Source organism: Anomaloglossus baeobatrachus, chromosome 1, assembly GCF_048569485.1.
Source record: "Anomaloglossus baeobatrachus isolate aAnoBae1 chromosome 1, aAnoBae1.hap1, whole genome shotgun sequence".
NCBI lineage: Eukaryota > Metazoa > Chordata > Amphibia > Anura > Aromobatidae > Anomaloglossus > Anomaloglossus baeobatrachus.
The window spans coordinates 817,730,237-817,757,701 of NC_134353.1; the positions used below are offsets into that span (position 1 = coordinate 817,730,237).

At 47.8% G+C, this 27,465-nt stretch overlaps 1 protein-coding gene across 9 annotated transcripts in view; it reads right to left on the bottom strand.

Annotated features, from left to right (window-relative positions):
- Positions 1 to 27,465, bottom strand: part of CAST (calpastatin) — a 330,646-nt gene that overhangs the window by 10,788 nt on the left and 292,393 nt on the right. For all 9 annotated transcript variants that reach the window (XM_075325071.1, XM_075325072.1, XM_075325075.1 and 6 more), the window contains 10 exons: positions 25,881 to 25,964; positions 25,596 to 25,643; positions 18,298 to 18,390; positions 17,999 to 18,085; positions 15,828 to 15,920; positions 14,476 to 14,571; positions 14,354 to 14,389; positions 13,909 to 14,004; positions 7,191 to 7,262; positions 5,504 to 5,572 (listed from right to left, as the gene is read on the bottom strand). In XM_075325071.1, the coding sequence (XP_075181186.1) occupies positions 5,504 to 5,572; positions 7,191 to 7,262; positions 13,909 to 14,004; positions 14,354 to 14,389; positions 14,476 to 14,571; positions 15,828 to 15,920; positions 17,999 to 18,085; positions 18,298 to 18,390; positions 25,596 to 25,643; positions 25,881 to 25,964 (774 nt within the window). The remainder of the gene's footprint in view (positions 1 to 5,503; positions 5,573 to 7,190; positions 7,263 to 13,908; positions 14,005 to 14,353; positions 14,390 to 14,475; positions 14,572 to 15,827; positions 15,921 to 17,998; positions 18,086 to 18,297; positions 18,391 to 25,595; positions 25,644 to 25,880; positions 25,965 to 27,465) is intronic.

Here is a 27,465-nt window from a genome sequence, read left to right on the forward strand (position 1 = left end):
CCTGCTGTGCAGCTGCCTCCTCTGCAGAAGGGGCTGGGGGAGAAATATCCAACAGCCTATTGATGGCCGCTATAAGGTCATTTACCATGGCGTCACCATCTGGCGTATCCAAATTGAGTGCGGCGTCAGGACAGGACTCCTGATCACCCACCTCTGAGCCATCATATAGAGACCCTTCTCGCTGAGACCCTGATCCGCGTGATGACGTGGAGGGTCTCTCCCAGCGAGCTCGCTTAGGCGGACTGGGACTGTCATCGGAGTCAGAGCCCTCAGCCTGTGATGCCTGGGACCCCCTTGAATTACGGATTAATTCCAGCTGAGGGGGGCCGGGGAACATAGACACAGCGGTGTCCATGGTCTGAGCAACTGGCCTGGACTGCAAGGTCTCCAGGATTTTTGTCATAGTCACAGACATTTTATCAGCAAAGACTGCAAATTCTGTCCCCGTCACCGGGGTAGGGTTCACAGGCGTCTCTGCCTGGGCTACCACCACAATAGGCTCTGGCTGACGAAGTGCCACTGGGACTGAACATTGCACACAATGAGAGTCGTTGGAGCCTGCTGGTAGATTATCCCCACATGCTGTACAAGCAGTGTATACAGCCCGTGCCTTGGCACCCTTGCGTTTTGCGGATGACATGCTGTTGTCTCCTCAAAGCAATATAGGGTGAACAGCCAAGAAGCGACCTTACAGTGCAGTACCCAAAATAACACTGTGGCACTAGTGGGGCCGCACGTATGTGCTGCTTACCGCCCGCTTAGCGCGGGTGTGTGGTCGCCAGAAACCCCTAGCCTGGGTCCCTCAGAGCCTGCGTCCGTTCTCCAGCCAGACTGCATGTGTATAATGGCTGCCGGCGTCCTGGGGAGCTGCAAGCCTGGGGGCGGGCCTAGGGCGTGCACAGAGAAAAAGCGCGAAGCCTGTGTCCTACTGTGCTCAGTGAGAGGGCTGGAGCATGTAAATCGTGCTCCAGCCCTCGGCGCTGCCGATTGAACAACGTCTCTCCCCTACCCTGATTGACAGGGTGGGGGGCGTTAACGAAGCGGAGCTAGGCCGCAGGAAACCGGGGACTAAAGTTAGAAGCGCCGCCGCCGTAAAAGCGCGGTCGGCGCATCCCCGGCGCACTACAAGTCGCAGCTGCGCCGCCGCTCCAGGGGCGGTCGGCGCGGCGATCCACACACAAAGTCCCCCAGTAATCTGCGGGGACTATAAGCCCAGCGCACAGCGCTACAGTCCCCGGCGCACTAGCACACCCAGCAAGCCTGGGGTGTGCGTGGCCTGCCATACGGGGACACAGAGTACCTGAAAGTTGCAGGGCCTTGTCCCTGAACGGCACTCCCGCTCCACATCCAGCAGGTTCTATGGGTCTGTGGATGGAGCCCGGCCTCAGGGCTTGGTGGCCGGTAAGATCCCACTTCCTCAGAGCCCCTCAGGGGGATGGGGAAGGAAAACAGCATGTGGGCTCCAGCCTCCGTACCCGCAATGGGTACCTCAACCTTACAAACCACAAGTGGGGTAAGAAGGGAGCATGCTGGGGGCCCCATATGGGCCCTCTTTTCTTCCATCCGATATAGTCAGCAGCTACTGCTGACTAAACAGTGGAGCTATGCGTGGATGTCTGACCTCCTTCGCACAAAGCAGAAAACTGGTGAGCCAGTGATCCCACTGGGGGTGTATAGCCAGAAGGGGAGGGGCCTTACACTTTTTAGTGTAATTGCTTTGTGTGGCCTCCGGAGGCAGTGCTATACACCCAATCGTCTGGGTCTCCCAATGGAGCGCCGAAGAAATCATGTTTAAAGAAGACTTGTCACCAGATCAAACATTGCCAGTATGTGAGCTTATTTTATTCCTGCTGCTCCTTTGAGCATTTTTAACATTTTTAGACATCCATTATATGGTTCCAGAGACACGCCGCCAAAGACCAGTGAGAAGCGCCCACTTGGCAAAGTCCATAAAAATTAGCTGGGAGCACTATATAAAAGGCTGATATCTTTGGAAGCATAACATGGATTTAAAAAAGAAAAAAAATGTAATAGAAGGAAAAATGGGCCACTTTTGACCTGGTGACCGGTTTAAATATCAGTTTTATTGTTTTGTAAAATTCTCCATCACCCTGCTTGTAACATACTAGTTCTTGTGGAGATCCACCTGGTTTAGGACGTCTTACAGGAAAAGCTAGACGTAGTGGGTGGCTGGATAGACCCACGTGGTTTGAGGGGTCTCTGCATGTTGTTCCACAGCAGTTGGTAGCACTAGATACTATTGGGTCTCCTGGCACCAGCGATGTCATAGCATTATATTGGAACTAGGACGAGTTATCGTGAATTTAAAATATATTTAGAGAGACTCTCCTCAGGTTTTTACTTCCCCATCTGAAAGTTTCTCAAATTAGCATAACCTGGTGACAGATTCTCATGTGTACAATCAGTGCGGCCTAACACCATCTGTCAGATTTCATAATGTCTTGTGACCTATGGAGGGTTGAAGAACACTGAGAGATGCACATGTATCTTTGCACCGTCTGGTGATTGAGTCAGTGATAAATTAATGTATGAGGTCTATATTGTGATCGGTGATTAAATATTAATCATAATGTTCCTCTGTATGGTACAGGAAAATGTCAGTGTTAGACATGACACCAGTGTGGGGTTTCCCAGCTGTCTACATGAATTATTTAGCACAGAATTTACATCTCGACAATGAGATGCCCATATTCTTTATGGCTTAAAATAGCTCTTGGCAACACTGCTGCCACCTCAACCACTCAACCATTACAGGAGTCGGTCACGGAAATTGGTTACATAAACAACTGAAAAACCACTCCAAAAAATACTGGACTAGCACAACGTTTATTAACTTCTTATCCTAGAATCCTCCTGAAATAAACTACATCAAAGTGAACATTTACTTTGCTGCAGTTATTAAAAGTACACAATGAGGTTAAATCAAATGCCCTCTAATACTAGAGCACAAAATTTTGTGGTCCAAGAGCCACCTTGTCATGTCAAATTACTTCCAAGGACTACAATAAATGATATAGGGATATTACCAATTGAGACATTTTTGGCATATTAAAATGCCATAAATGCCTGATAGACCTGTGGGAATATTTGAGGTCCCCTGTACACCTAGTAAGACTTGGGAGAGGGGAAAGCCATGCGTAATTGTGGCTCTCCACATTGTAAACCTAAAAGACAAACACTACAATGTAGAGACCCACAAGTGTAGATTGCCACCTATAAAACTCATATACATCTTTCTAGAGTGACAAAGAGGGGCAAGGACCCTATTCTCCTAAAATTTAAGGGAAGTGCAGATGACCATGTGCCATCTACATTTTCTTTGTTATGGACTCTACATGCAAACAACCACACATAGGCAAACATGTGTGTGACTAGATGTTTGGGGGGCAAAGAAAATGGCATAGTGGGCCAAAAGGTTGTGCACCTCTGTAGTTGTGCTTGTGAAAGGTAAGAGGGTAGATCCAGGCAACTACCGTCCAGTAAGCCTGACATCAGTAGTATGCAAAGTTTTTGAGGGCATTTTAAGGGATGACATGCAAAAATATATTGCAGAAAATAATATGATAACTGACAGACAGCATGGATTCATGAAAGATAAGTCGTGTCTAACCAACCTGTTGGGGTTCTATGAGGGGGTAAGTGCAAACCTGGATATTGGTAATGCAGCTGATGTGATTTATTTGGACTTTGCAAAGGCATTTGATACTGTACCACATAATAGCCTTATACTAAAGCTCCAGAAGCAAGGACTAGGGGACACAATATGCAACTGGGTAAGGAATTGGCTAAAAGATAGGAAACAAAGAGTAGTCATAAATGCTACATTCTCTAAATGGGCTATAGTCAGCAGTGGGGTGCCGCAGGGATCTGTGCTAGGACCAATTCTTTTTAATCTCTTTATTAATGACCTTGTGGATGGGATTGATAGTAAAGTGTCAGTCTTTGCCGATGACACCAAACTATGTAGGATATTAAAAACTGACCTGGATAGTACAATATTACAAAAAGATCTGGATAAGATGTCAGAATGGGCAGATACTTGGCAAATGAGATTTAATGTTGATAAATGTAAAGTAATGCACCTAGGACGGAGTAATCCTATAGCTGCGTATACATTAAATGGAAGTAAACTCGGGACTACAGAACAGGAGAAGGACTTGGGTATTCTCATTACAAATAAGCTGAGCAGCAGCACTCAATGTCAGGCAGCAGCTGCTAAAGCAAACAAGATTCTAGGGTGTATAAAAAGAGAGATTAGATCCCGTGATCCCAACGTATTGTTACCCATCTATAAATCACTTGTAAGGCCACATCTGGAATACGGGATCCAGTTTTGGGCTCCACATTTTAAAAAGGACATTCAGAAGTTAGAGTCAGTTCAAAGGCGGGCAACTAGACTATTACAAGGAATGGAAGGCCTCCCATATGATGGCAGATTGAAAAAGTTAGATATGTTTAGCTTAGAAAAAAAGACGTCTCAGAGGAGATCTCATTTATATGTATAAATACATGTGTGGTCAATATAAAGGACTGGCACATAACTTATTTCTTCCGAAAACAATACTAAGGACCAGGGGGCACTCACTGCGAGTGGAAGAAAAGCGATTCCGACATCTAAATAGGAAAGGGTTCTTTACAGTTAGAGCGGTCAGACTGTGGAATGCCCTACCACAAGAGGTAGTAATGGCAGATACTATAACAGCTTTTAAAAAAGGGCTGGATGATTTCCTCAGTACACAAAACATTGTTGGTTATAAATGACTTAGTGACTAAATGTAGAACTGGTGGAGGAAGGTTGAACTAGATGGACCTAGGTCTTTTTTCAACCTAAGTAACTATGTAACTATGTAACTGACAGTCCATTTTAAAAGGCACTGATCTATTAAAAAAACAAGCTCCTCCATCAGTGGTCATTTTTGAATGGTATTGGTGTGCTGTTTGGGGAGAAGAACTGAGTTGTAAGGAGGTAAGGCTTCACAAAGATTAAACAAGACAACTTCTAAAAAACACATCAGTAAACTGTCTATATTCTCATTACCCAGCCTTATATGCAGATTATATATAAAGATGTCAATCCCTTTAAAAGATCATGTGTGATACATGCCTATGCATCAGACAAGGTCTCTTTTTTTTTAAAAAGGTTCTCCAAGTCTCATAGTATTTGTGCAGGAAGACATCAGGAGCAAGGACAAGCGTAGACTGAGGTCAAGGCCCCTAAATTCTTGTCTAGTGTAGCAGAACAGATTTAGTCATTGTATTATGTGCAATTATTCCTATTATATATTTTTTTACAACCGGTGAGATTTCTATCAAGAAATATTTTCGTCAGATTCAAAGAACACTAATGTTGCTCCTTATTTTTTGATAAGCTCAAAATATATGACAATCAAGAACATTATGTGAAGTTCCGTGACCTCCCGGTAGGTGTGCGATATGCTATATAAAAGCATCTATCAGAATTCTCCTAATATGTGGTTTATACCTTTGGAGGCTCTGCAGCCTTCCCCGATGTCTCGGCTTTATGGACTGAGGAACTCTTCTCGACCTTTTCCTGCAACAGAGATGAATGATTATTCTGCTGAGTGGCCATCACGGCACACACAGACCATTGTAGACTTGGAATTGTGTTAAAGAAGTATTGAAGAAAAGTAATAGCTTCAGCAAGAACTATAATTAGATCTAGAAATTATAGAGGACAGGGCCTGTTAAATATAGACCAGAGACTGAGCAACATTATAAAGTCCTCTATTTAATCCAAAAAATGTCCATGTACTGTACAAATCATTGTGTCGGTTCATTATGCAGAATAACTTGTGTGTATTGTGTCACCCAGTTAACACTGCCGGAACTATAACAATGGATGTGACATTACACACCCAAAAAAATAATCAAAAATGTATAGTACAGATCCAGTCATCTAAAATAAATGTGGTTGTGTGAAATTATCAAATGTCCATAAAGTGACATCCCCATAGAGTAAAACACCGCAAAAAGGACTTTACAGGTAAAATCTGATATCACATTATTAATTTGGTTGTCCAGTACTAGGACAACTCCTTCTGATTCCACATTTCCCCCAGAAAAAATAAAAAAGCCTATACTCACCTGCCGTAGAGGCGCCGTCGCACTCCCGGGACGTTGGGACATCACGCAAGCCCCGCATCCAATCAGAGACAGCTTCTGTCTCCCCACCTTTGGACCAAATGAGCAATCAACAGGAAGTGAGGGCAGCTGCAACGCTCACTTCCTGTTGATTAAGTTGTTTGGTCTGAAAGCGAGGAAACAGAAGCTGGTTGCTAATTGGATGCAGGGCTCACTTGATGTCACCACTGAACAGCAACCGATATGGGAGGAGAGTATAGGCTTTATTTTTTTTACCTGGGGGAAACATGGAATCAGAAAGGGTTGTCCTAGTAGAGGTCAACCTCTTTAAGGGGCTGTCACAGGACAGACATTGACGTTATAAATCTACATATCTGATCAACATAGTCAGCTAGTCGGCCATGAAATATGAGATTTTTCAGGGAAACAGCATGGTCAGCTTAAATTAAAGGGGTTTTCAGACATGGGCCTGGGCATCAATATCAGATCAGTGGGGGGCCCACACCTGACACCTCTAATAATCTTCTATTATGAGCTCTGACAGTGGCCGGATGTAATCACATTGAGTGTAACTGTATTGTGGACCAATGTTCACTGTGTAGTAGCCACTGCTCAATACTGCACATCAGTTATTACTCGCTTGAATTTGCTTACTTACTTGGCAGGTATACATTACAGCGGCAGTACAGCAATATTTAACGCTTACATCTGGCCGTCCCCAGAACTAAAAACAGATGATTGGCAGGGGTGCCAAGTATTGGACCCAACTTATCCTTTGAGGCAATTTTATCAAAATTGATGATCTACGACACAGGCTCTTTCTGCTTCAGCAACACAACAAACTCCTTTACCCTAAGGACAGGCTATGAATATCATAAGGCCACATAACCCCTTTTCAGGAATAAGAAAATAAAATAGCACAGCTCTTGCCTATCTCCCTTACACTTTTCTTTAGCGATCAGTAGTAGCTATAGTCACTGACAGAACACCTAACATATTAAAAGACAATCTCGTAATCTGATCATTTATGATACAAATTCCTCTATGTTCTCTTACGATGATATTACCTTTGAGGACTCTGGAACCTTCCCTGATGCTATAGAGACCGGAGTACTGGAGGAACTCTTCTCAGCCTTGTCCTGTAGCAGAAGTAAGATAAGATAAGTGGTTTTGGTTCCTAGGCTGGCTTCACACATCTAGTTTTCACAGTCCGTTGAGCAGCCGTGGGTTTCCTCACCCAAACTCACATCTTCATAAGCAAAAGAAGGGAATTTTGTTTACTTACCGTAAACTCCTTTTCTTCTAGCTCCTATTGGGAGACCCAGAAAATTGGGTGTATAGCTTCTGCCTCCGGAGGCCACACAAAGTATTACACTCAAAAGTGTAACCCCTACCCTCTGCCTATACACCCTCCCGTGCATCACGGGCTCCTCAGTTTTGGTGCAAAAGCAGGAAGGAGGAAACTTATAAATTGGTTTAAGGTAAATTCAATCCGAAGGATGTTCGGAGAACTGAAAACCAGAAACAATTGAACATGAACAACATGTGTACACAAAAGAACAACTAGCCCGAAGGGAACAGGGGCGGGTGCTGGGTCTCCCAATAGGAGCTAGAAGAAAAGGAATTTACGGTAAGTAAACAAAATTCCCTTCTTCTTTGTCGCTCCATTGGGAGACCCAGACAATTGGGACGTCCAAAAGCAGTCCCTGGGTGGGTAAAAGAATACCTCGATAACAAGAGCCGACACGACTCCCTCATACAGGTGGGCCACCGCCGCCTGAAGTACTTGCCTACCTAGACTGGCATCTGCCGAAGCATAGGCATGCACTTGATAGTGCTTTGTGAAAGTGTGCAAACTAGACCACGTAGCTGCCTGACACACTTGTAGAGCCGTTGCCTGGTGCCGCAATGCCCAGGATGTCCCCACGGCTCTGGTAGAATGGACTTTCAGCCCCGAAGGAATCGGAAGCCCCGAAGAACGGTAAGCTTCAAGAATCGGTTCCTTAATCCACCGAGCCAAGGTTGACCTGGAAGCTTGCGAACCCTTACGCTGACCAGCCACAAGGACAAAAAGCGCATCTGAACGGCGCAGGGGCGCTGTGCGAGACACGTAGAAACGGAGTGCTCTCACTAGATCTAATGAGTGCAAATCCTTTTCAAAGCGGTGAATTGGATTAGGGCAAAATGAAGGTAAGGTGATATCCTGATTGAGATGAAAAGGCGATACCACCTTAGGGAGAAATTCCGGAACAGGACGGAGAACCACCTTATCCTGGTGAAAAACCAAGAAGGGGGCTTTGCATGACAGTGCTGCAAGCTCCGACACTCTACGGAGTGAAGTAACTGCTACTAGAAATGCCACTTTCTGCGAAAGACGCGATAAGGAAACATCCCGCAGCGGCTCAAAAGGCGGTTTCTGAAGAGCCGTTAGCACCCTGTTAAGGTCCCAGGGTTCCAGCGGACGCTTGTAAGGTGGGACTATGTGGCAAACTCCCTGCAGGAACGTGCGGACCTGCGGAAGCTTAGCCAGGCGCTTTTGAAAGAATATTGAGAGTGCCGATACTTGCCCTTTGAGGGAACTAAGTGACAACCCCTTATCCATTCCGGATTGAAGGAAGGAAAGAAAAGTGGGTAAGGCAAAAGGCCAGGGAGTAAAACCTTTATCAGAACACCAGGACAAGAAAATCCGCCAAGTCCTGTGATAGATCTTGGCGGACGTCGGTTTCCTGGCCTGTCTCATAGTGGCAATGACATCCTGAGACAACCCTGAAGACGCTAGGAGCCAGGACTCAATGGCCACACAGTCAGGTTGAGGGCCGTAGAATTCAGATGGAAAAACGGCCCTTGCGACAGCAAGTCTGGGCGGTCTGGCAGCGCCCACGGCTGACCCACCGTGAGATGCCACAGATCCGGGTACCATGACCGCCTCGGCCAGTCTGGAGCGATGAGAATGGCGCGACGGCAGTCGGACCTGATCTTGCGTAGTACTCTGGGCAGCATTGCCAGAGGAGGAAATACATAAGGCAGTTGAAACTGCGACCAATCCTGAACTAATGCGTCCGCCGCCAGAGCTCTGTGATCTTGAGATCGTGCCATGAAGGCCGGGACCTTGTTGTTGTGCCGTGACGCCATGAGATCGACGTCCGGCGTTCCCCAGCGGTGACAGATCTCTCGAAACACTTCTGGGTGCAGGGACCATTCCCCCGCATCCATGCCCTGACGACTGAGAAAATCTGCCTCCCAGTTTTCTACGCCCGGTATGTGAACTGCGGAGATGGTGGATGCTGTGGCTTCCACCCACTGCAGAATTCGCTGGACTTCCTGGAAGGCTTGACGACTCCGTGTGCCGCCTTGGTGGTTGATGTATGCGACGGCAGTGGCGTTGTCCGACTGGATACGGATCTGCCTGCCCTCCAGCAACTGCTGGAAAGCCAATAGGGCCAGATACACTGCCCTTATCTCCAGGACATTGATCTGCAGGGAAGACTCTATCGGAGTCCAGGTTCCCTGAGTCCTGTGATGGAGGAACACCGCTCCCCACCCTGACAGGCTCGCGTCCGTGGTGACCACAGCCCAGGTTGGGGGCAGGAAGGATTTTCCCTGTGATAGAGAAGTGGGAAGAAGCCACCACTGAAGAGACATCTTTGTTGCAAAGGAAAGAGAGACGTTCCTGTCGAGAGAGCTCGACCTCCTGTCCCATTTGTGGAGAATGTCCCACTGGAGTGGGCGCAGATGGAATTGCGCGAAGGGCACTGCTTCCATCGCTGCCACCATCTTCCCCAGGAAGTGCATGAGGCGTCTCAAGGGGTGCGACTGAGTCTGAATCAGAGACTGCACCCCTGCCTGCAGTGACAGCTGTTTGTCTAGTGGAAGCTTGACTACCGCTGACTGTGTATGAAACTCCATCCCTAGATAGGTCAGAGATTGGGTCGGTGTCAACTTGGATTTTGGGAAGTTGATGAGCCACCCGAACTGCTGGAGGGTCTCCAGAGCGACGGATAGGCTGTGTTGACACGCCGCCCGAGAAGGTGCCCTGACTAGGAGATCGTCTAAGTAGGGAATCACCGAGTGCCCCTGAGAATGCAGGACCGCCACAACGGATGCCATGACTTTGGTGAAAACCCGTGGGGCTGTCGCCAGGCCGAAGGGCAATGCCACGAACTGAAGGTGTTCGTCCCCGATGGCAAAACGCAAAAAGCGTTGATGTTCTGGTGCTATCGGCACATGGAGATAGGCATCCTTGATGTCGATCGATGCGAGGAAGTCTCCTTGTGACATCGAGGCGATGACCGAGCGGAGAGATTCCATCCGGAATCGTCTGGTGCTCACGTGTTTGTTGAGCAATTTGAGGTCCAGAACGGGACGGAATGATCCGTCTTTCTTTGGCACCACGAATAAGTTGGAGTAAAAACCGCGACCCTGTTCCTGAGTGGGAACGGGGGTCACGACTCCTTCTTTTTTCAGAGCATCCACTGCTTGAAAAAGTGCGTCTGCTCACGCGGGGGGCGGGGAGGTTCTGAAGAAACGAGTCGGAGGACGAGAGCTGAACTCTATCCTGTAACCGTGAGACAGAATGTCTCTCACCCATCGGTCTTGAACATGTGGCCACCAGGCGTCGCGAAAGCGGGAGAGCCTGCCACCGACCGAGGATGCGGTTCGGGGATGCCGTGAGTCATGAGGAGGCCGCCTTGGAAGCAGTGCCTCCGGCGGTCTTTTGGGGGCGTGACTTAGATCGCCACGCATAGGAGTTCCTCTGGCCTTTGTCCTGTCTATTGGACGAAGAGGACTGTGGCTTGGCGGAGGGACGAAAGGACCGAAACCTCGATTGAATCTTTTGTTGCTGAGGTCTCTTAGGTTTGGACTGGGGTAAGGAGGAGTCCTTTCCCTTGGATTCCTTAATAATCTCATCCAAACGTTCGCCAAACAATCTCTCGCCAGAAAACGGCAAACCGGTTAAGAACCTCTTGGAAGCCGAGTCTGCCTTCCATTCGCGCAGCCACATGGCCCTGCGGACTGCAACCGAATTAGCGGATGCCACCGCTGTACGGCTAGCAGAGTCTAGGACTGCGTTCATGGCGTAGGAAGAAAACGCCGACGCCTGAGAGGTTAAAGATGCAACCTGCGGGGCAGACATACGTGTGACCGCATTAATCTCAGCCAGACAAGCTGAGATAGCTTGGAGTGCCCACACGGCTGCAAAAGCCGGGGCAAAAGATGCTCCCGTGGCCTCATAGATGGATTTCACCAGGAGTTCTATCTGCCTGTCAGTGGCATCTTTTAGTGATGAGCCATCTGCAACCGAAACTACAGATCTAGCCGCCAATCTGGAGACTGGGGGATCCACCTTAGGACATTGAGCCCAACCCTTAACTACGTCAGAGGGGAAGGGGTAACGTGTGTCAGTAAGGCGCTTAGTAAAGCGCTTGTCCGGAACCGCTCTGGGCTTCTGGACAGCATCTCTGAAGTTAGAGTGATCAAAAAATGCACTCCGTGTACGTTTGGGAAACCTAAACTGGTGTTTCTCCTGCTGAGAGGCCGACTCCTCTATAGGTGGAGGCGGGGGAGATAGATCCAACACCTGATTGATGGACGAGATAAGATCATTTACTAAGGCGTCCCCTTCAGGTGTATCAAGATTGAGAGCAACATCAGGGTCCGAGCCCTGAGCTGCAACCTCCGCCTCGTCCTCCAGAGAGTCCTCAAGCTGGGAACCCGAGCAGCGTGATGAAGTCGGGGAAGATTCCAAGCGAGCCCGCTTAGCTGGTCTGGGACTGTGGTCCGTGGAGGAGTCCTCCACGTGAGACCTAGGGTCCACCCCGGCCGGGGTGTACCGAGAGGGACCTGGAGGCGCCGATCTATCAGGGTCAGGGGCCTGTGTAAGGACCGGTCTGGACTGCAGGGCTTCCAGCAACTTGGCAGACCATTCGTCCATAGACTGAGCCATGGATTGTGAGAGTGACTCTGAGAGCTTTTCAGCAAAAACTGCAAACTCTGTCGCTGCCACCTGGACAGTGGAAGCAGGGGGGTCTGCCTGAGCCGAGGGGCCCACTAGTGACCGAGGCTCCGGCTGAGCAAGCGTAACAGGGGTCGAGCATTGCTCACAGTGAGGGTAGGTGGAACCCGCAGGTAGCATGGCCCTACAAGAGGTACATGTCGCAAAAAAACCCTGTGCTTTAGTGCCCTTGCTCCTTGTGGCCGACATGCTGTTGTGTCCTAGGAGCGTGATCACTGAGGGTATATAGAAAAAAGGGTATACAGCCCGGCCGAACAGAAATAAGTATATATATATACGTATCTATACCGGCACCCAAGGGGACCAACACCGAGTGACCGGAGCAGGCTTACCGACCGCTAAAAAGCGGGGTGTGTGTGCTCCAGATTCCCTGCCTGGTCTCCCAGAGCTGCAGAGCTGTTCTCTGTGATTCTCCACCGGCAGAATGTCCTAAAGATGGCTGCCGGAGCTCTCAGGGGAGGAGTGAAGCCATGGGCGGCGTTAGGAAAAGTGCGGGAATCTGGGGTCCCCACAGTGATCAGTGAGGGGGGAGGGAGCATACAGGATGCCCCGGCCCTCACATCCGACGTCAGGTCGGCTGTCCCGCCCCTATCTCTGATAGACAGGCCCGGGGGCGGGAGTTTTGCCACTAGGCCGCAATGAAGCCGGGGACTAAATTTAATACCGCGGCCGACAAGCAGGCGCGGTCGGCGCGGTAGTCCCCGGTCTTCACAATTCAGCGGCGTCCGGAAACCAGGCGCTCTATACACAGTCCCCATGGGGACACAGAGTACCTCGTGGATGCAGGGCCCTGTCCCTGAGGATAGATAAGCTCCTGTCCAGCAGATTCCCTCAGGGGCTGCGAAGGGAGCACGGTCCCAGAACCTGGATGACCGCTTCGGATCCCACTTCTACCAGAGCCCGCAGGAATGGAGAAGGAAAGACGGCATGAGGCTCCGGCCGTCGTACCCGCAATGGGTACCTCAACCTTAACAGCACCGCCGACTCAGTGGGGTGAGAAGGGAGCATGCCGGGGGCCCCGTGGGGGCCCTCTTTTCTTCCAACCGATACAATCAGCAGCTGCTGCTGAGTAAAATGGAGATGTGTGAGTGGATGTGTGCCTCCTTCCACACAAAGCATAAAACTGAGGAGCCCGTGATGCACGGGAGGGTGTATAGGCAGAGGGGAGGGGTTACACTTTTGAGTGTAATACTTTGTGTGGCATCCGGAGGCAGAAGCTATACACCCAATTGTCTGGGTCTCCCAATGGAGCGACAAAGAAATTATGCTGTTACTTAAGGTGAGGACACAAGGAGAATATGGCACCACTGACCAACGAGGGTCCCAACACAGTCCAACAGATCAGCTTGGACTCAAAGTTTGTGGAAACGTCTTCAATAATATATCATGCAGTGATAATAAATTAATGAAGACATTTCCAGAATTGAGACCAGTCGGGGAGTTGCAATGTCAGTGCACAGAATCTTAAGTGAAGATGTGTGAAGCCCACCATAAAATGAAGTTGTTCTTTCTAAACTCATTTTCAGACTATATCAGAGTATTTGCTCACATAGTGATCCCCAAATACAGGATCAGGTCTGCTCATGGGAAATCAAGAGAAATGTGACATCCCACTGCAGTGCATGGATTTGTAGACTAATCCTCAGGCTACTAATAGCCAATATCCATATTAATTCTATTCAGAAGTTGCCCACAGACACGCCGCATGCATTTTACACTTCGGCTTGCTTGCATCTCCCATATTGTACTTATTGCACACTATTAATTTATACCTTTGAAGAATTTTTTGTTTTGTCAGTTGAGGTGGTTCCACAAGACGCAAAGCCACCGGAGAGCAGATCAATAGCTGCGGCGTCATCCAGAGATTTCTAAAACAAAAGTCACTTTTTAATGTGTGTCCTATATGGTGAAATCAAAGATGTAAAATTCAGTGTGAAGCAGTAAGAACAGTAAGAGGGGGAAATAGGTCACCGCCGGAGGTGTCTAGCACCGGCCTATCTCCTGTGAGAACATCAAATATGTCTGATCCTTCTTTGACCCAACAGAAGGGAGATTGGTAGACCCTTTATATATTACAACATCATCATATACGACTAAACCCGGGAGGTTAGGGGAATTTTTCTCTAGTGTGTTAAGACACTTTTGGAAAGTATAAAAGAAATGTTAATATATTTTATTAATATTCTATTCTATATATATGTTAATATATAGGTTCACCTGTGGTTTTGGTGCTTCTGGTTTTGCAGGTTTTCCCTGTAAGTTGAGATGAGGATGGACAATTAATTACAGTTGTAAAATAATATACCATACATACACAATATGTCTATATAGAATATTACCTCGTGGTCTTTACCGTCCAGTAAATGTCTGTACTCTGGGGGGATGGTGTCATCTCGGTCTCCGAGCCGATCAATGTGCTCCTCTTTTGCCTTCTCCTGCACATGGAGCAGATATTACACATCATTACCTATTGTATATGTCTGTGCCGCAGGTGTGCAGTGCCATCACGTAAAATAAAGGCTCATATGCTAGTTTTCTAAAGATGCATTTTTATCTTTTTGTTATCTATTTATGGCATATTATGGTTTCCTATAGGTGAGATAATATAGCGCAGTTCTTAGGAAGTCTTATGATGTTTTGAGGAGCCACTAGGGAGGTAATTTTATCACAAGTCCTCATCCCTTTCTTTTCTTTTCATTTTTAGTTTTAGTATGGACCTTACCCAAGAGTGAGGTCCAAGTGTAGTTGAAAAGGTTGAGATGCCTTGGTATAGAGCAGTGCCTCAGTCTGTGGCTCTCCAAAACTGGAACTCCCATTATAACAGATGGCAGGGTATGATAGGAGTAGTAATCATACTACAGCAATTCCTTCCTTAGTTTTCATCATATTACAATTAAAACTAATATAAAGCGATCCTCTGTGTGTCTCAGGTAATCAGACATGTCCGTCCTCCTCACTGTCCAGTGTGTGGATGTAAGAACTGGCTGCAGCAGAAGCCTGCATGATGTGCCCTGTGTGCAGGAAGGTAAGAATTTGCTACAAGCCGCCCCCTGACAAAGCAGCAAGGAAAATGGCCACCACCAGGAGAGGGAACAGATCAGCAGATAAACCACCTTGTTCTCTGCAGGATTTCTACAAAACTGACTGCTTCATGATCAGGCAAAAAATGCTGCTGGATAATAAAAAGCAGGGGGAATATATTTCTTGTTTAGGTTTAGTGATGCCTTAAAGCATAACCGTCATTTTAATTGTTATTTTATTAATCATTAGTGCACATGAAAATAAGCAACTTTGTAATAAATCTTATCAGAGAAATCTGTATTCAGTGAAGACTTTCCCATTACTGAGATAGGAGATGGCTGTTGGTGCTGATGAGATTCTATGTAGATAGAAGAGAGAGTGGGGGCGGAGCTCTGCCTCTAGCTCCTCCCTCTTCTATCTACATAAATTCTTATCAGTAATGGGAAAGTCTTCACTGAATACAGATTTTACCTTAGAAATGAGAATGTTGATAATAAATGATCAATTATGGCTGTGAAACAAGCAGATTTGTCAGATAAGATTTATTACAAAGGTTGCTTATTTTCATGTGTATTATTGATTTGTGAGATAAACAATAAAATGACGGTTACGCTTTAAGTTTAATAGCAGCTGTAAAGGCACATGGCCAGGAGCGGACGGTCCTCCTCACCTTCACTACGTCCACTATAGGCTTGTTATCCTCTGGATCAGGCTTCCTTTCTCCCAAAGAACCAGAGAGCAGATCTAAGGCATCATCAGGTATCTGCACAGCATGAAATATAAAATGTATGTTAATGACATATAGTTTCTGGGTTTCACCTATATGATACCTGGTACTAATTTCCCTATGACAGTATCTATACTTCTATTTGGGGTAAACCACCACACAGACTCTACACATTTGTATGGAAGCCAGGATCTACTGTACATAGTGGCAGAAAACTATTATCAATTTCAGTTATATATGAAAACTACTAAACCAATTATCACTAGGAGTAATTGTTGAGAGGTTCGTCCACTACTTGGACAACATCTTCTAGTTCCCAGTTTGCCCCATTAAAAATGTCACGTGGGCCCCGGGAACGCGGCGTCAGACATCAATGGAACTGCATCTGCACCGGAGGTGAGCATACACTTAGTTATTTTTATGGGGCGAACAAAGGGAATGAGTAGGGGTTGTCCACTACTTTAATAGACCGGTCCCTCTACCTCATAAATAGAGAACTGACACCATCTCATTTTTTCAATTGGTCTACACATTGCTCTGTCTACAGCTCCTGTGTGAGCTGCCTCCTTTCTAGCAGTGCATGGGTTAAATAGTAAGTCTATCGGCTGTATACTCTCAGAGAGCAGTCTTTGAGTCCTCTTTAAAAATAATCTCTCACCAGGTTTTTGCTACCCCCATCTGCAATGTGTCACTTACTGGGCTACTTGCTGCAGTTTTAATAAAATTAGTGTTGCATCTGCTGCGGATCTACAAGTTCTCTGAATGCTGATCCCTGTATGACCTCAGTGGTGTGTGTTTTTTTTTGTTTTGGGGGGGGAGGCGGGGGGGTTGTTACACAGGGCTCATGAATATGGAGGACTACACGGCAGCAGATTTACTAGTCCTCCAATGATAATTTCCTGCTGATAAAACAAATTGGGTGGCAAAAACCTGGAGACAGATTTCCTTTAATATCTTAATCAACAACAAAATGTGTTATTTGACAGGTCAAGCTTCACTTGTTATAAATCATGTATATTGGGGGCAGCACATCACCTTTTAAAATTGGAGTGGTGCTGCAGACACCAAACAATTATCAGACAAGCAAACATTTTACACACGGCAATGTTCAAGAACAAGTTCTAATGAATGATCGTTCAGCTAGTTATTGACCTATACAAAAGAGCCTTAAAACGAGTCTCTGATAACTTTCTCTTAATGCCTTTTTCAAATATCTATTTTTAAAGACTTACCAATGTTGTAATTTGCTTTATTTGAAAACTCCCTACTATTCCCCTTATCCTACTAATCCCTATATCGTTTTTTGCACTTTACTTTTTGGGACATTTCAGTTGAGGGGAGTCTCAAATAAGGGAGAAGCGACCACAGCTTCTTCTTCTGCCACCAGACTTCTTCTGTCACTGATACCCCACAGCTTCAGTCCTCGCTGCTTCTACCCCCACTGCCTCATTCACTGAAATTAGAAATCCTCAGATGTCACCTGTTGACAATTTGTTTCAGGGCGGTGCCGTCACTCACACTGCTTCTATCACCGCCCACTGATCTGATTTCAATGAATAAGGTGGCGAGGACAGAGGCAATGGGGACTGAAGCTATGGACTGGCGATTACCGAAGTGTGGAGGTGAAAGAAGCTGCGACATTGTGGTCATGTCTCCCTGCCCCCAATCCCAGGATGAGGACAGCTGTGATAAGAGCTGTAGAAAGTGACGGCAGTGCCACCTGATGAAGACGTCCTGTTCACGGACTGCAGGGCCATCCTGTGGTGTCCGATTTGATACTCCCCTCATATGAAATGTCACAGGAAGAAAAGTACAAAGAAAAACAAAAATCAGATGAAGGAATAAGCAGGATAGAGAGAACCATGTGGAATTTTAAAACAAAGCAAATTATAAAAGTGTTTAGAGATTAAAATAGATAATTACTAAAGATCTTTATAGCTATAGGACAACCCCTTTATGTGTGGACTTATTTTTTATGCAGGCTGTGAGAATCATTAGTAATTGTGTTCTAGTTGTGGTATAGACTGTACTTTTAGTGGAGTAAATTTAATAAATGATTCAGATAAGAAAAACTGCAAAGTATAGAAATCCTCGTTACTAACAGTACTATTTACCTCAGATCTTACAGAGGCAGACGGTTTTGCTGATGACTGTACGGCAGACGCTTTGGAACAGGACACAATTTCTGATTTTCCAGGCGCCTTTTAAATGGGATAGAAGAAAAGAAGATCAGGAAATTAGTTTTTTATTGTGCTCCGGTACGGTGAGTGCGGTGCAACAAGGAAAAGTCACACTGGACTGGGATCCAGATAATGTAACCCCATCTACTGGCTCTAATGGGCCATATAAAAGGAGCAGCCTAAACCAGTCCCAGAGGTTACACATAAACCATACAGAGAAGGCCCAGACTTACCGCAGCGGACTGTAATGGGGCACACTTTGAGGGGGCAGGAGTGATGTCAAACCCTTCTGTCAGTGCGTCCAGGAGTTCATCCTCGCTCATCGCCTGCATAGCCATAGCAAAATAATGGAAGGGAAAGAAACCAGACGGAGATGTTAGGTTTAAATACAAAGGTAGAATGGCTGCTTGTTATATGAGCGGAGCTGAAACGTGACACTACCGAGTACATAGGAAACAGTATCAGGTGCCCCATGCCAGAAACAAAGCTTCTGCCTAGCAACATCTCAAACGACTAAAACTAAAGAATATATTGGCATTCCTGGCAAAAAAGACTACATTGGTCACAATATCATGAAACTAATCATTCTACTGTTACATTGGGGCAGGGATAAAGAATTGGACATGTCTAAATGCTCACACTTAACCTCCAGGATGATTTTTACAATATCAGGATGTATAACATATCACAGTTTACTCCTATAAAAGAAACACTAAATCCAAAGTGTCTCCTACATACATATACGGTGGATCTGAATACAATCCAATGTGCCCCCATTGCTATTCTAGATCTTATATCTACAGTTCTGACCTCCAGAACCACGTATAGGATTTCACACACTGTAAGATGCACAACACAGCTAAACAGGAAATTGGAAAAATATTTTGGGCTAATTAAGACTTCCCTGTTGGTGTAAAGAAGCGGAGGGGTCGATATCACTAGTGTTAATGTATTAATGCACAACAGACAGGTAATAGGTATATTGTTAGTGCTCCTCTGCAGCATGTGTATTATGTACACACAGCATGTGCATTATGCACATACACTGCAGTGCTCACATACACAACACTGCTGCATGCACAATACATACATACTCCGCTCAGTTACATCAAAACAAAACACACAGACCAGCTACAGCAAAACACAAACACAGAGCAATAACATAAAAACACACACACACGGAGCCAAAAACATACACAGCTCAGCTACATCAAACCTCACACAGAGCCCAGCTACATGAAAACCTACACACAGCCCAGCTACATCAAAATCCACACAGCCCAGCTACATCAAAACACAAACACAAAGCAATGACAAACACACACACAGCCAAGTTACAGCAAAACACACACAGCTCAGCTACATCAAAACCCACACATCCCAGCTACATCAATTTGCACACAATATATACACTACCAAAATTTGAAGTTCCTTCCAGGCATTTGACTGATCACATGACCTCTGAAAGGTCCTTCACCTAGTCAGGACCTACTGGATCCATGCAGATCGTGTCGGGGAGGAGGAGGAGAGCGAGCTGCGCTGCTGCACAGTTCTCTCAGTGATCGGGGAAGACACGGTCTGCATTTTCAGTCAGAAACGCACACTTTTTACTAAAATTATTTCTTGCTAAAAGTGAGTTATAGTCCATAAAGAAGGGAATTTTGTTTACTTACCGTAAATTCCTTTTCTTCTAGCTCCTATTGGGAGACCCAGACAATTGGGTGTATAGCTTCTGCCTCCGGAGGCCACACAAAGTATTACACTTTAAAAAGTGTAACCCCTCCCCTCTGCTATACACCCTCCCGTGCATCACGGGCTCATCAGTTTTGGTGCCAAAGCAGGAAGGAGGAAACTTATAAATTGGTCTAAGGTAAATTCAATCCGAAGGATGTTCGGAGAACTGAAACCATGAACCAAAAGAACAATTCAACATGAACAACATGTGTACACAAAAGAACAACAGCCCGAAGGGAACAGGGGCGGGTGCTGGGTCTCCCAATAGGAGCTAGAAGAAAAGGAATTTACGGTAAGTAAACAAAATTCCCTTCTTCTTTGTTGCTCCATTGGGAGACCCAGACAATTGGGATGTCCAAAAGCAATCCCTGGGTGGGTAAAAGAATACCTCGATAAAAAGAGCCGAAAAACGGCCCTCTCTTACAGGTGGGCAACTGCCGCCTGAAGGAGTCGCCTACCTAGGCTGGCATCTGCCGAATCATCGGCATGCACCTGATAGTGTTTCGTGAAAGTGTGCAGACTCGACCAGGTAGCCGGCTGACACACCTGCCGAGCCGTAGCCTGGTGTCGCAATGCCCAGGACACCGACGGCTCTGGTAGAATGGGCCTTCAGCCCTGCAGGAATCGGAAGCCTAAAAGAACGGTAGGCTTCAAGAATCGGTTCCTTGATCCACCGAGCCAAGGTTGACTTGAAAACCTGAAATCCCTTACTCTGGCCCGCGATAAGGACAAGAGCGCATCAGACCGGCGCAGGGGCACCGTGCGAGAAATGTAGAGCCGGAGTGCTCTCACCAGATCTAATAAATGCAAATCCTTTTCACATTGGTGAACTGGATGCGGACCCAAAGAGGGTAAGACGATATCCTGAGATGAAACGGGGATACCTTAGGGAGAAAGTCCGGGACCGGACGTAGAACCACCCTATCCTGGTGAAACACCAGGAAGGGGGCTTTACATGACAGCGCTGCTAGCTGAGACACTCTTCTGAGTGATGTGACTGCCACTAGGAAGGCCACCCTTTGCGAAAGGCGAGATAGAGAGATCCCGCATCGGCTCGAAAAGTGGCTTCTGAAGAGTCGTCAGCACCCTGTTAAGATCCGAGGGTGTTAACGGACGCTTGTAAGGTGGGACCGGAAAGCGCCGATACTTGTCCCTTGAGAGAGCCGAGAGACAAGCCCTTGTCCATTCCGGATTGAAGGAAAGAAAGAAAAGTGGGCAAGGCAAACGGCCAGGGAGTAAAACCCTGATCAGAGCACCAGGATAAGAGGATCCTCCAAGTCCTGTGATAGATCTTGGCGGACGTTGGTTTCCTGGCCTGTGTCATGGTGGCAATGACATCTGGAGATATCCCTGATGACGCTAGGAGCCAGGACTCAATGGCCACACAGTCAGGTTTAGAGCCGCAGAATTCAGAAGGAAATATGGCCCTTGAGGCAGCAAGTCTGGTCGGTCTGGGAGTGTCCACGGTTGACCCACCGTGAGGTGCCACAGATCCGGGTACCACGATCACCTCGGCCAGTCTGGAGCGACGAGGATGGCGCGGCGACAGTCTGACCTGATCTTGCGTAACACTCTGGGCAGTAGTGCCAGAGGAGGAAATACATAAGGCAGTCGAAACTGCGACCAGTCGTGAACTAGCGCGTCTGCCGCCAGAGCTCTGTGATCCTTGGACCGAGCCATGAATGCCGGGACTTTGTTGTAGTGCCGAGACGCCATTAGATCGACGTCCGGCGTTCCCCAGCGGCAACAGATCTCTAGAAACACGTGCGGGTGAAGAGACCATTCCCCTGCGTCCATGCCCTGGCGACTGAGAAAATCTGCTTCCCAGTTTTCTACGCCCGGGATGTGAACTGCGGAGATGTTGGAGGCTGTGGCTTCCGCCCACAGCCGAATCCGCCGAACTGCTCGGAAGGCTTGACGACTGCGTGTGCCGCCCTGGTGGTTGATGTACGCAACCGCCGTGGCGTTGTCCGACTGAATTCGGATCTGCCTGCCCTCCAGCCACCGCTGGAACACCTTTAGGGCTAGATCCACTGCCCTCATCTCCAGAACATTGATCTGAAGGGAGGACTCTGCCGGAGTCCAGGTTCCCTGAGCCGAGTGGTGGAGGAAGACCGCTCCCCACCCTGACAGACTCGCGTCCGTCGTGACCACAGCCCCGGCTGGGGGCCGGAAGGATTTTTCCTTCGCCCAGGAAGTGGAAAGAAGACACCACTGAAGAGAGGTTTTGCTGCAAGGGAAAGAGAGACGTTCTTGTCTAGGGACGTCGACCTCCTGTCCCATTTGCGGTGTCCGATAGAATCGGACGCAGACGAAACTGCGCAAGGGAACTGCCTCCCTTGCTGCCACCATCTTCCTGAGAAAGTGCATGAGGCGCCTCAAGGGGTGACTGGGCCCGAAGGAGAGATTGCACCCCTGTCTGTAGTGAACGCTGACTATGCAGCGGAAGCTTTACTATCGCTGAGAGAGTATGAAACTCCATCCCGAGGTAAGTCAGTGATTGGGTCGGTGTCAGTTTTGACCTTGGAAATTTGATGATCCACCCGAACCCCTGGAGAGTCTCCAGAGCAATGGTCAGGTTGTGTTGACATGCCACCCAGGAGGGTGTCTTGACTAGAAGATCGTCTAGGTAAGTGATCACCGAGTGGCCCTGAGAGTGTAGGACCGCCACCACTGCTGCCATGACCTTGGTGAAGACCCGTGGGGCTGTCACCAGGCCGAATGGCAGTGCCACGAACTGAAGGTGTTCGTCCCTGATGGCGAAACGCAGAAAGCGTTGAAGCTCGGGTGCGATCGGCACATGGAGAAAAGCATCCTTGATGTCAATTGATGCTAGGAAGTCTCCTTGTGACATCGAGGCTTCAGAGTGTTCACGGCCTGAAAAAGTGCATCGGCTCGCTCGGGGGGCGGAGATGTTTTGAAGAGACGAGTCGGAGGACGAGAGCAGAGCTCTATCCTGTAACCGTGAGACAGAATGTCTCTCACCCCTCGGTCTTGGACATGTGGCCACCAGGCGTCGCAAAAGCGGGAGAGCCTGCCACCGACCGAGGACGCGGTCTTGGTGAGGCCGAAGTCATGAGGAAGCCGCCTTGTGACTTAGACCGCCATGCAGAAGAGTTCCTCTAGCCCTCCTCTGACCTGTTGGACGTGGAGGAACGGAACTTTGCTGAGGACCGAAATGACCGAAACCTTTGGACTGGGGCAAGGACGAGACCTTTCCCTTGGACTGTCTAGTAACTTCATCCAATTGCTCGCCAAACAAACGGTCGCCAGAAAATGGCAAACCGGTTAAGAACTTCTTGGAAGCAGAGCCTGCCTTCCATTCACGTAGCCACATGGCCCTGCAGACTGCCACCGACTTGGTGGATGCTACCGCTGTACGGCTCGCAGAGTCCAGGAACGGCGTTCATGGCGTAGAACGAAAAAACCTACGCCTGAGAAGTGAAGGACACAACCTGCGTGGCAGAGGTATGTGCAACCGCAATAATCTCAGCCTGAGAAGCTGAGATAGCTTGGAGTGCCCTCACGGCTGCGAAGGCTGGAGCAAAAGATGCGACTATGGCTTCATAGATGGATTTCATCATAAGCTTTATTTGCCTGTCAGTGGCATTCGTGAGAGATGGACATCTGCCACTAATACTACGGATCTAGCCGCCAGCCTAGAGACTGGAGGATCCACCCTGTGACACTGAGCCCAACCCTTAACAACGTCAGGGGGGAAAAGGGTAACGCGTGTCAATAAGGCGCTTAGTAAGCGCTTGTCCGTAAAGTTCTGTGCTTCTGGACGGCCCCTCTGGAGTTGGAGTGATCGAAACACGCACTCCTGATGAAGACGGGGAAGGTTCCCAGCGGGCCCGCTTAGCCTATCATAGGCCGCGGTCCGTGACGGAGTTCTCACCGTGGGATCTGGGTGTTACCCCAGGAGCCCCTTGTTGTACCGACCCAGAGGGACCCGGGCGCGATGAACTCACAGCTCCCTGGCCTTGTGTTATCGGTCTGGACTGCAAGGCTTCCAGTATCTTAGCAGACCCTCTGTCCATAGACTGAGTCCTGGAATGTGAAAGCTACTCAGAGATTTGCTGATTCCAACATGCAAACTCTGTCCCTGTCATCTGTGCAGTGGAAACCGGCGGTACCACCTGGCCGAGGGTCCCACCAGTGCCGGAGGCTCCGGCTGAGTGAGTGCCCCCGGGGCCAAGCATTCACAAGAGGTACAGGTTGTAAAATAAGCCAGTGCCTTGGCACCCTTACTCTTTAAGAGCAGACAACAGCATGTCGCCCGCAGAGTAAACAGTGAGGGTATACAGCCAAAAGCAAATAATGCTGCCGAACAGTGAGATCATATACCATATAAATAAACATATTATATATATATATATATATATATATATATATATACACACATTGCGGCACCAAGGGGGGTCAGCACCAGAAAAACTGGTGCCCCACAGTGCTCAGTGAGGGGGAAGGAGGATACCAACGTATGCTCCAGCCCTCCCTGCCGACGTCCAGTCGGCCGTCCCGTCGTTACCCCTGACTGGCAGGCCCGAGAACGAGAGTATATGGTACTAGGCCGTAAGAGCCGGGGACTAAATTTAAAAACGCGGCCGGCAAACATGGCGCGGTCGGCGCGGTAGTCCCAGTCTCACAAACCACTCAGCAACCGCTGCGGCGTTTGTAACCCAGATGCTGCATGCACCGTCCCTCAGGGGACACAGAGTACCTTATGATGCAGGGCTCTGTCCCTGATGATGTCCAGTCTCCTGTCCGTCAGAATCCCCCAGGGGCTGCGGATGGAGCCCGGTCCCAGTGCATGGCGACCGGTTAGGATCCCCCTCTCCCAGAGCAGTGAAACAGATTCTGAGATCCTCCACCGGCAGAATTATAACAATGGCTGCCGGCGTTCCGAGGGGAGGAGAGAGCCGTGGGCGGAACCGCAAAAGTGCGGGAACCTGGTGGCCCATAGTGATCAGTGAGGGGGGCGGAGGACAGCGAAGTGTGCTCCAGCCCTCACTGTCGGCATCATACCGACCGTCCCGCCTTTCTCCCTGACTGGCAGGCTCAGGGGCGGGAGTTTAAACAGACTAGGCCGCAAAAGCCGGGGACTAAAGTAAAAACCGCGGCCGGCAAACAGGCACGGTCGGCGCGGTAGTCCCAGACAAAAAATCCACACCGCAGTCGCAGCTGCGTCTGAGGCCAAGGTGCTTCATGCACCGTCCCAACGGGGACACAGAGTACCTGTAGATGCAGGGCCATGTCCCTGACGATACTCCGTCTCCTGTCCGGCAGATTCCCCCAGGGGCTGCGGAGGGAGCGCGGTCCCAGTGGCTGCATGACCGGTTAGGATCCCACTTCCCCAGAGCTCCTAAGGGATGGGGAAGGAAAACGGCATGTGGCTCCTGCCTGTGTACCCGCAATGGGTACCTCAACCTTAACAGCACCGCCGACTCAGTGGGGTGAGAAGGGAGCATGCCGGGGGCCCTGTTAGGGGCCCTCTTTTCTTCCATCCGATATAATCAGCAGCTGCTGCTGACTAAAATGTGGAGCATTGTGTGCATGTGTGCCTCCTTCAACACAAAGCATAAAACTGATGAGCCCGTGATGCACGGGAGGGTGTATAGCAGAGGGGAGGGGTTACACTTTTTAAAGTGTAATACTTTGTGTGGCCTCCGGAGGCAGAAGCTATACACCCAATTGTCTGGGTCTCCCAATGGAGCGACAAAGAAACAAAGAATATACCTGAACAACACACTTGTAAAACACCCACTTAAGCAGTGAACATGTTGGAGTAGCTCACCTTTGGTTTTTCCTCAGGTTTTGGTAATAGAGGTTTTCCATCTTTATCCTGAATAAACATTACACATTAGGTCACGTTTGTCGTACACACAATGGTGCAATGGTCATGGTTTACATTAAAGCAATAGACTATTCACTATAATGTACATTATATATTCCTCAAAAGACAACATTACATTATTTTTCGATCCTGTTTTATAAAATACATCTCCTATACGGAGTCTGATTCTGGGCTCTGAAGTAAGAATAAGTGAATTTTAACACGGAATATATTAATTCTGCCCACCTTAACTTCCTTTAGTCGGTAATCAGGGGGTATGGTTTCTTCATCCTCACCAAGCTTTTCCTTTTTGTCCTTGCCAGTTTTTTCCTAAAACAAACACAGTGATACAGGTTTCTTTAAAACTTAATACATGATATCTGGTGGATTATGGAAAGATCACGGGCACATGCGTGTAGCAACTGTGTGATGTTAATTATGCACTACTGTGTCTATAGGTGCATATATATGCCCTTTTATAGAGATACATGGAGGCAGGGGCAGACATACTACTGGTGCAATCTGGGCAGAAGTACAGGGATCCAAAAGGTAAGGGGGCCTTCTCGCACCTCCAAAGCAGATGGAATTGTGCATTATGATGGTATTTATTGGACTACAAAGGGCCCATATATTGTTATATCCCATGGGCCCTCTTCTCTCTATGTCCACTCCTGCATTGATGGGTACATTATGAGAAAATAATTGGGGCATGCACTATTGTATGATGTATTACTGAAATATTTGTCCTAAAAGCAATGTAAGGTACAATACTGTGCCTCACAGAACCTCAATGGTCATAGTAATTCTGTGTGACATTGTAAAAGGCTGGCATATATGGCTACACCATACACAGGAGCACTTAGGCAACTTTACCCGTAATAAAGATTCCTGAATGCTGGGATTACATTGCAGCATAAGGCAAGTGAATAGGATAACATGGCAACCCACACAGTACCACGGCTACGACAAACAAATTACAAAAGTTATAATCGTGAATTTTTGCGATTTGCTTGTTGTGGACATAGAATCATAGAATGATAGAGTTGGTAGGGACTTCAAGGGCCATGGGGTCCAACACCTGCGGGTGATGCTAATCACTTGCACTGTGCTACCATGTAGCAGGGGCAGACAGTCATCTTTGCTCGCAAGACTGGTATTGTGGATAAAGTAGCCATGAAACCCCAGCCTTAATGTCATATGGAGCATGTACTGTGCCACACTGGAATGCTGGGATTAATAGACAATGGTCATTCTCCTTTCAATAGTCCAGTGGATAGTTATTAAAGGATTGTGGCTGGAATGCCGCTTTAAATTATACATGTGTAAAATACTGTAGACCTGGCAGTATGCACACACAGTAGCTGGGCTCTATGCAGCAAGGTAAGGTTTGCCTAGAATCTCCTGCACCGGGTGTTTGAGGGATTTAGCACAGCCTAAAGAAGGGAATTTTGTTTACTTACCGTAAATTCCTTTTCTTCTAGCTCCAATTGGGAGACCCAGACAATTGGGTGTATAGCTTCTGCCTCCGGAGGCCACACAAAGTATTACACTTAAAAGTGTAAAGCCCCTCCCCTTCTGCCTATACACCCCCCGTGCATCACGGGCTCCTCAGTTTTGGTGCAAAAGCAAGAAGGAGGAAAAGTTATAAATTGGTTTAAAGTAAATTCAATCCGAAGGAATTTCGGAGAACTGAAACCATTCAACATGAACAACATGTGTACACAAAGAACAACAGCCCGAAGGGAACAGGGGCGGGTGCTGGGTCTCCCAATTGGAGCTAGAAGAAAAGGAATTTACGGTAAGTAAACAAAATTCCCTTCTTCTTTGTCGC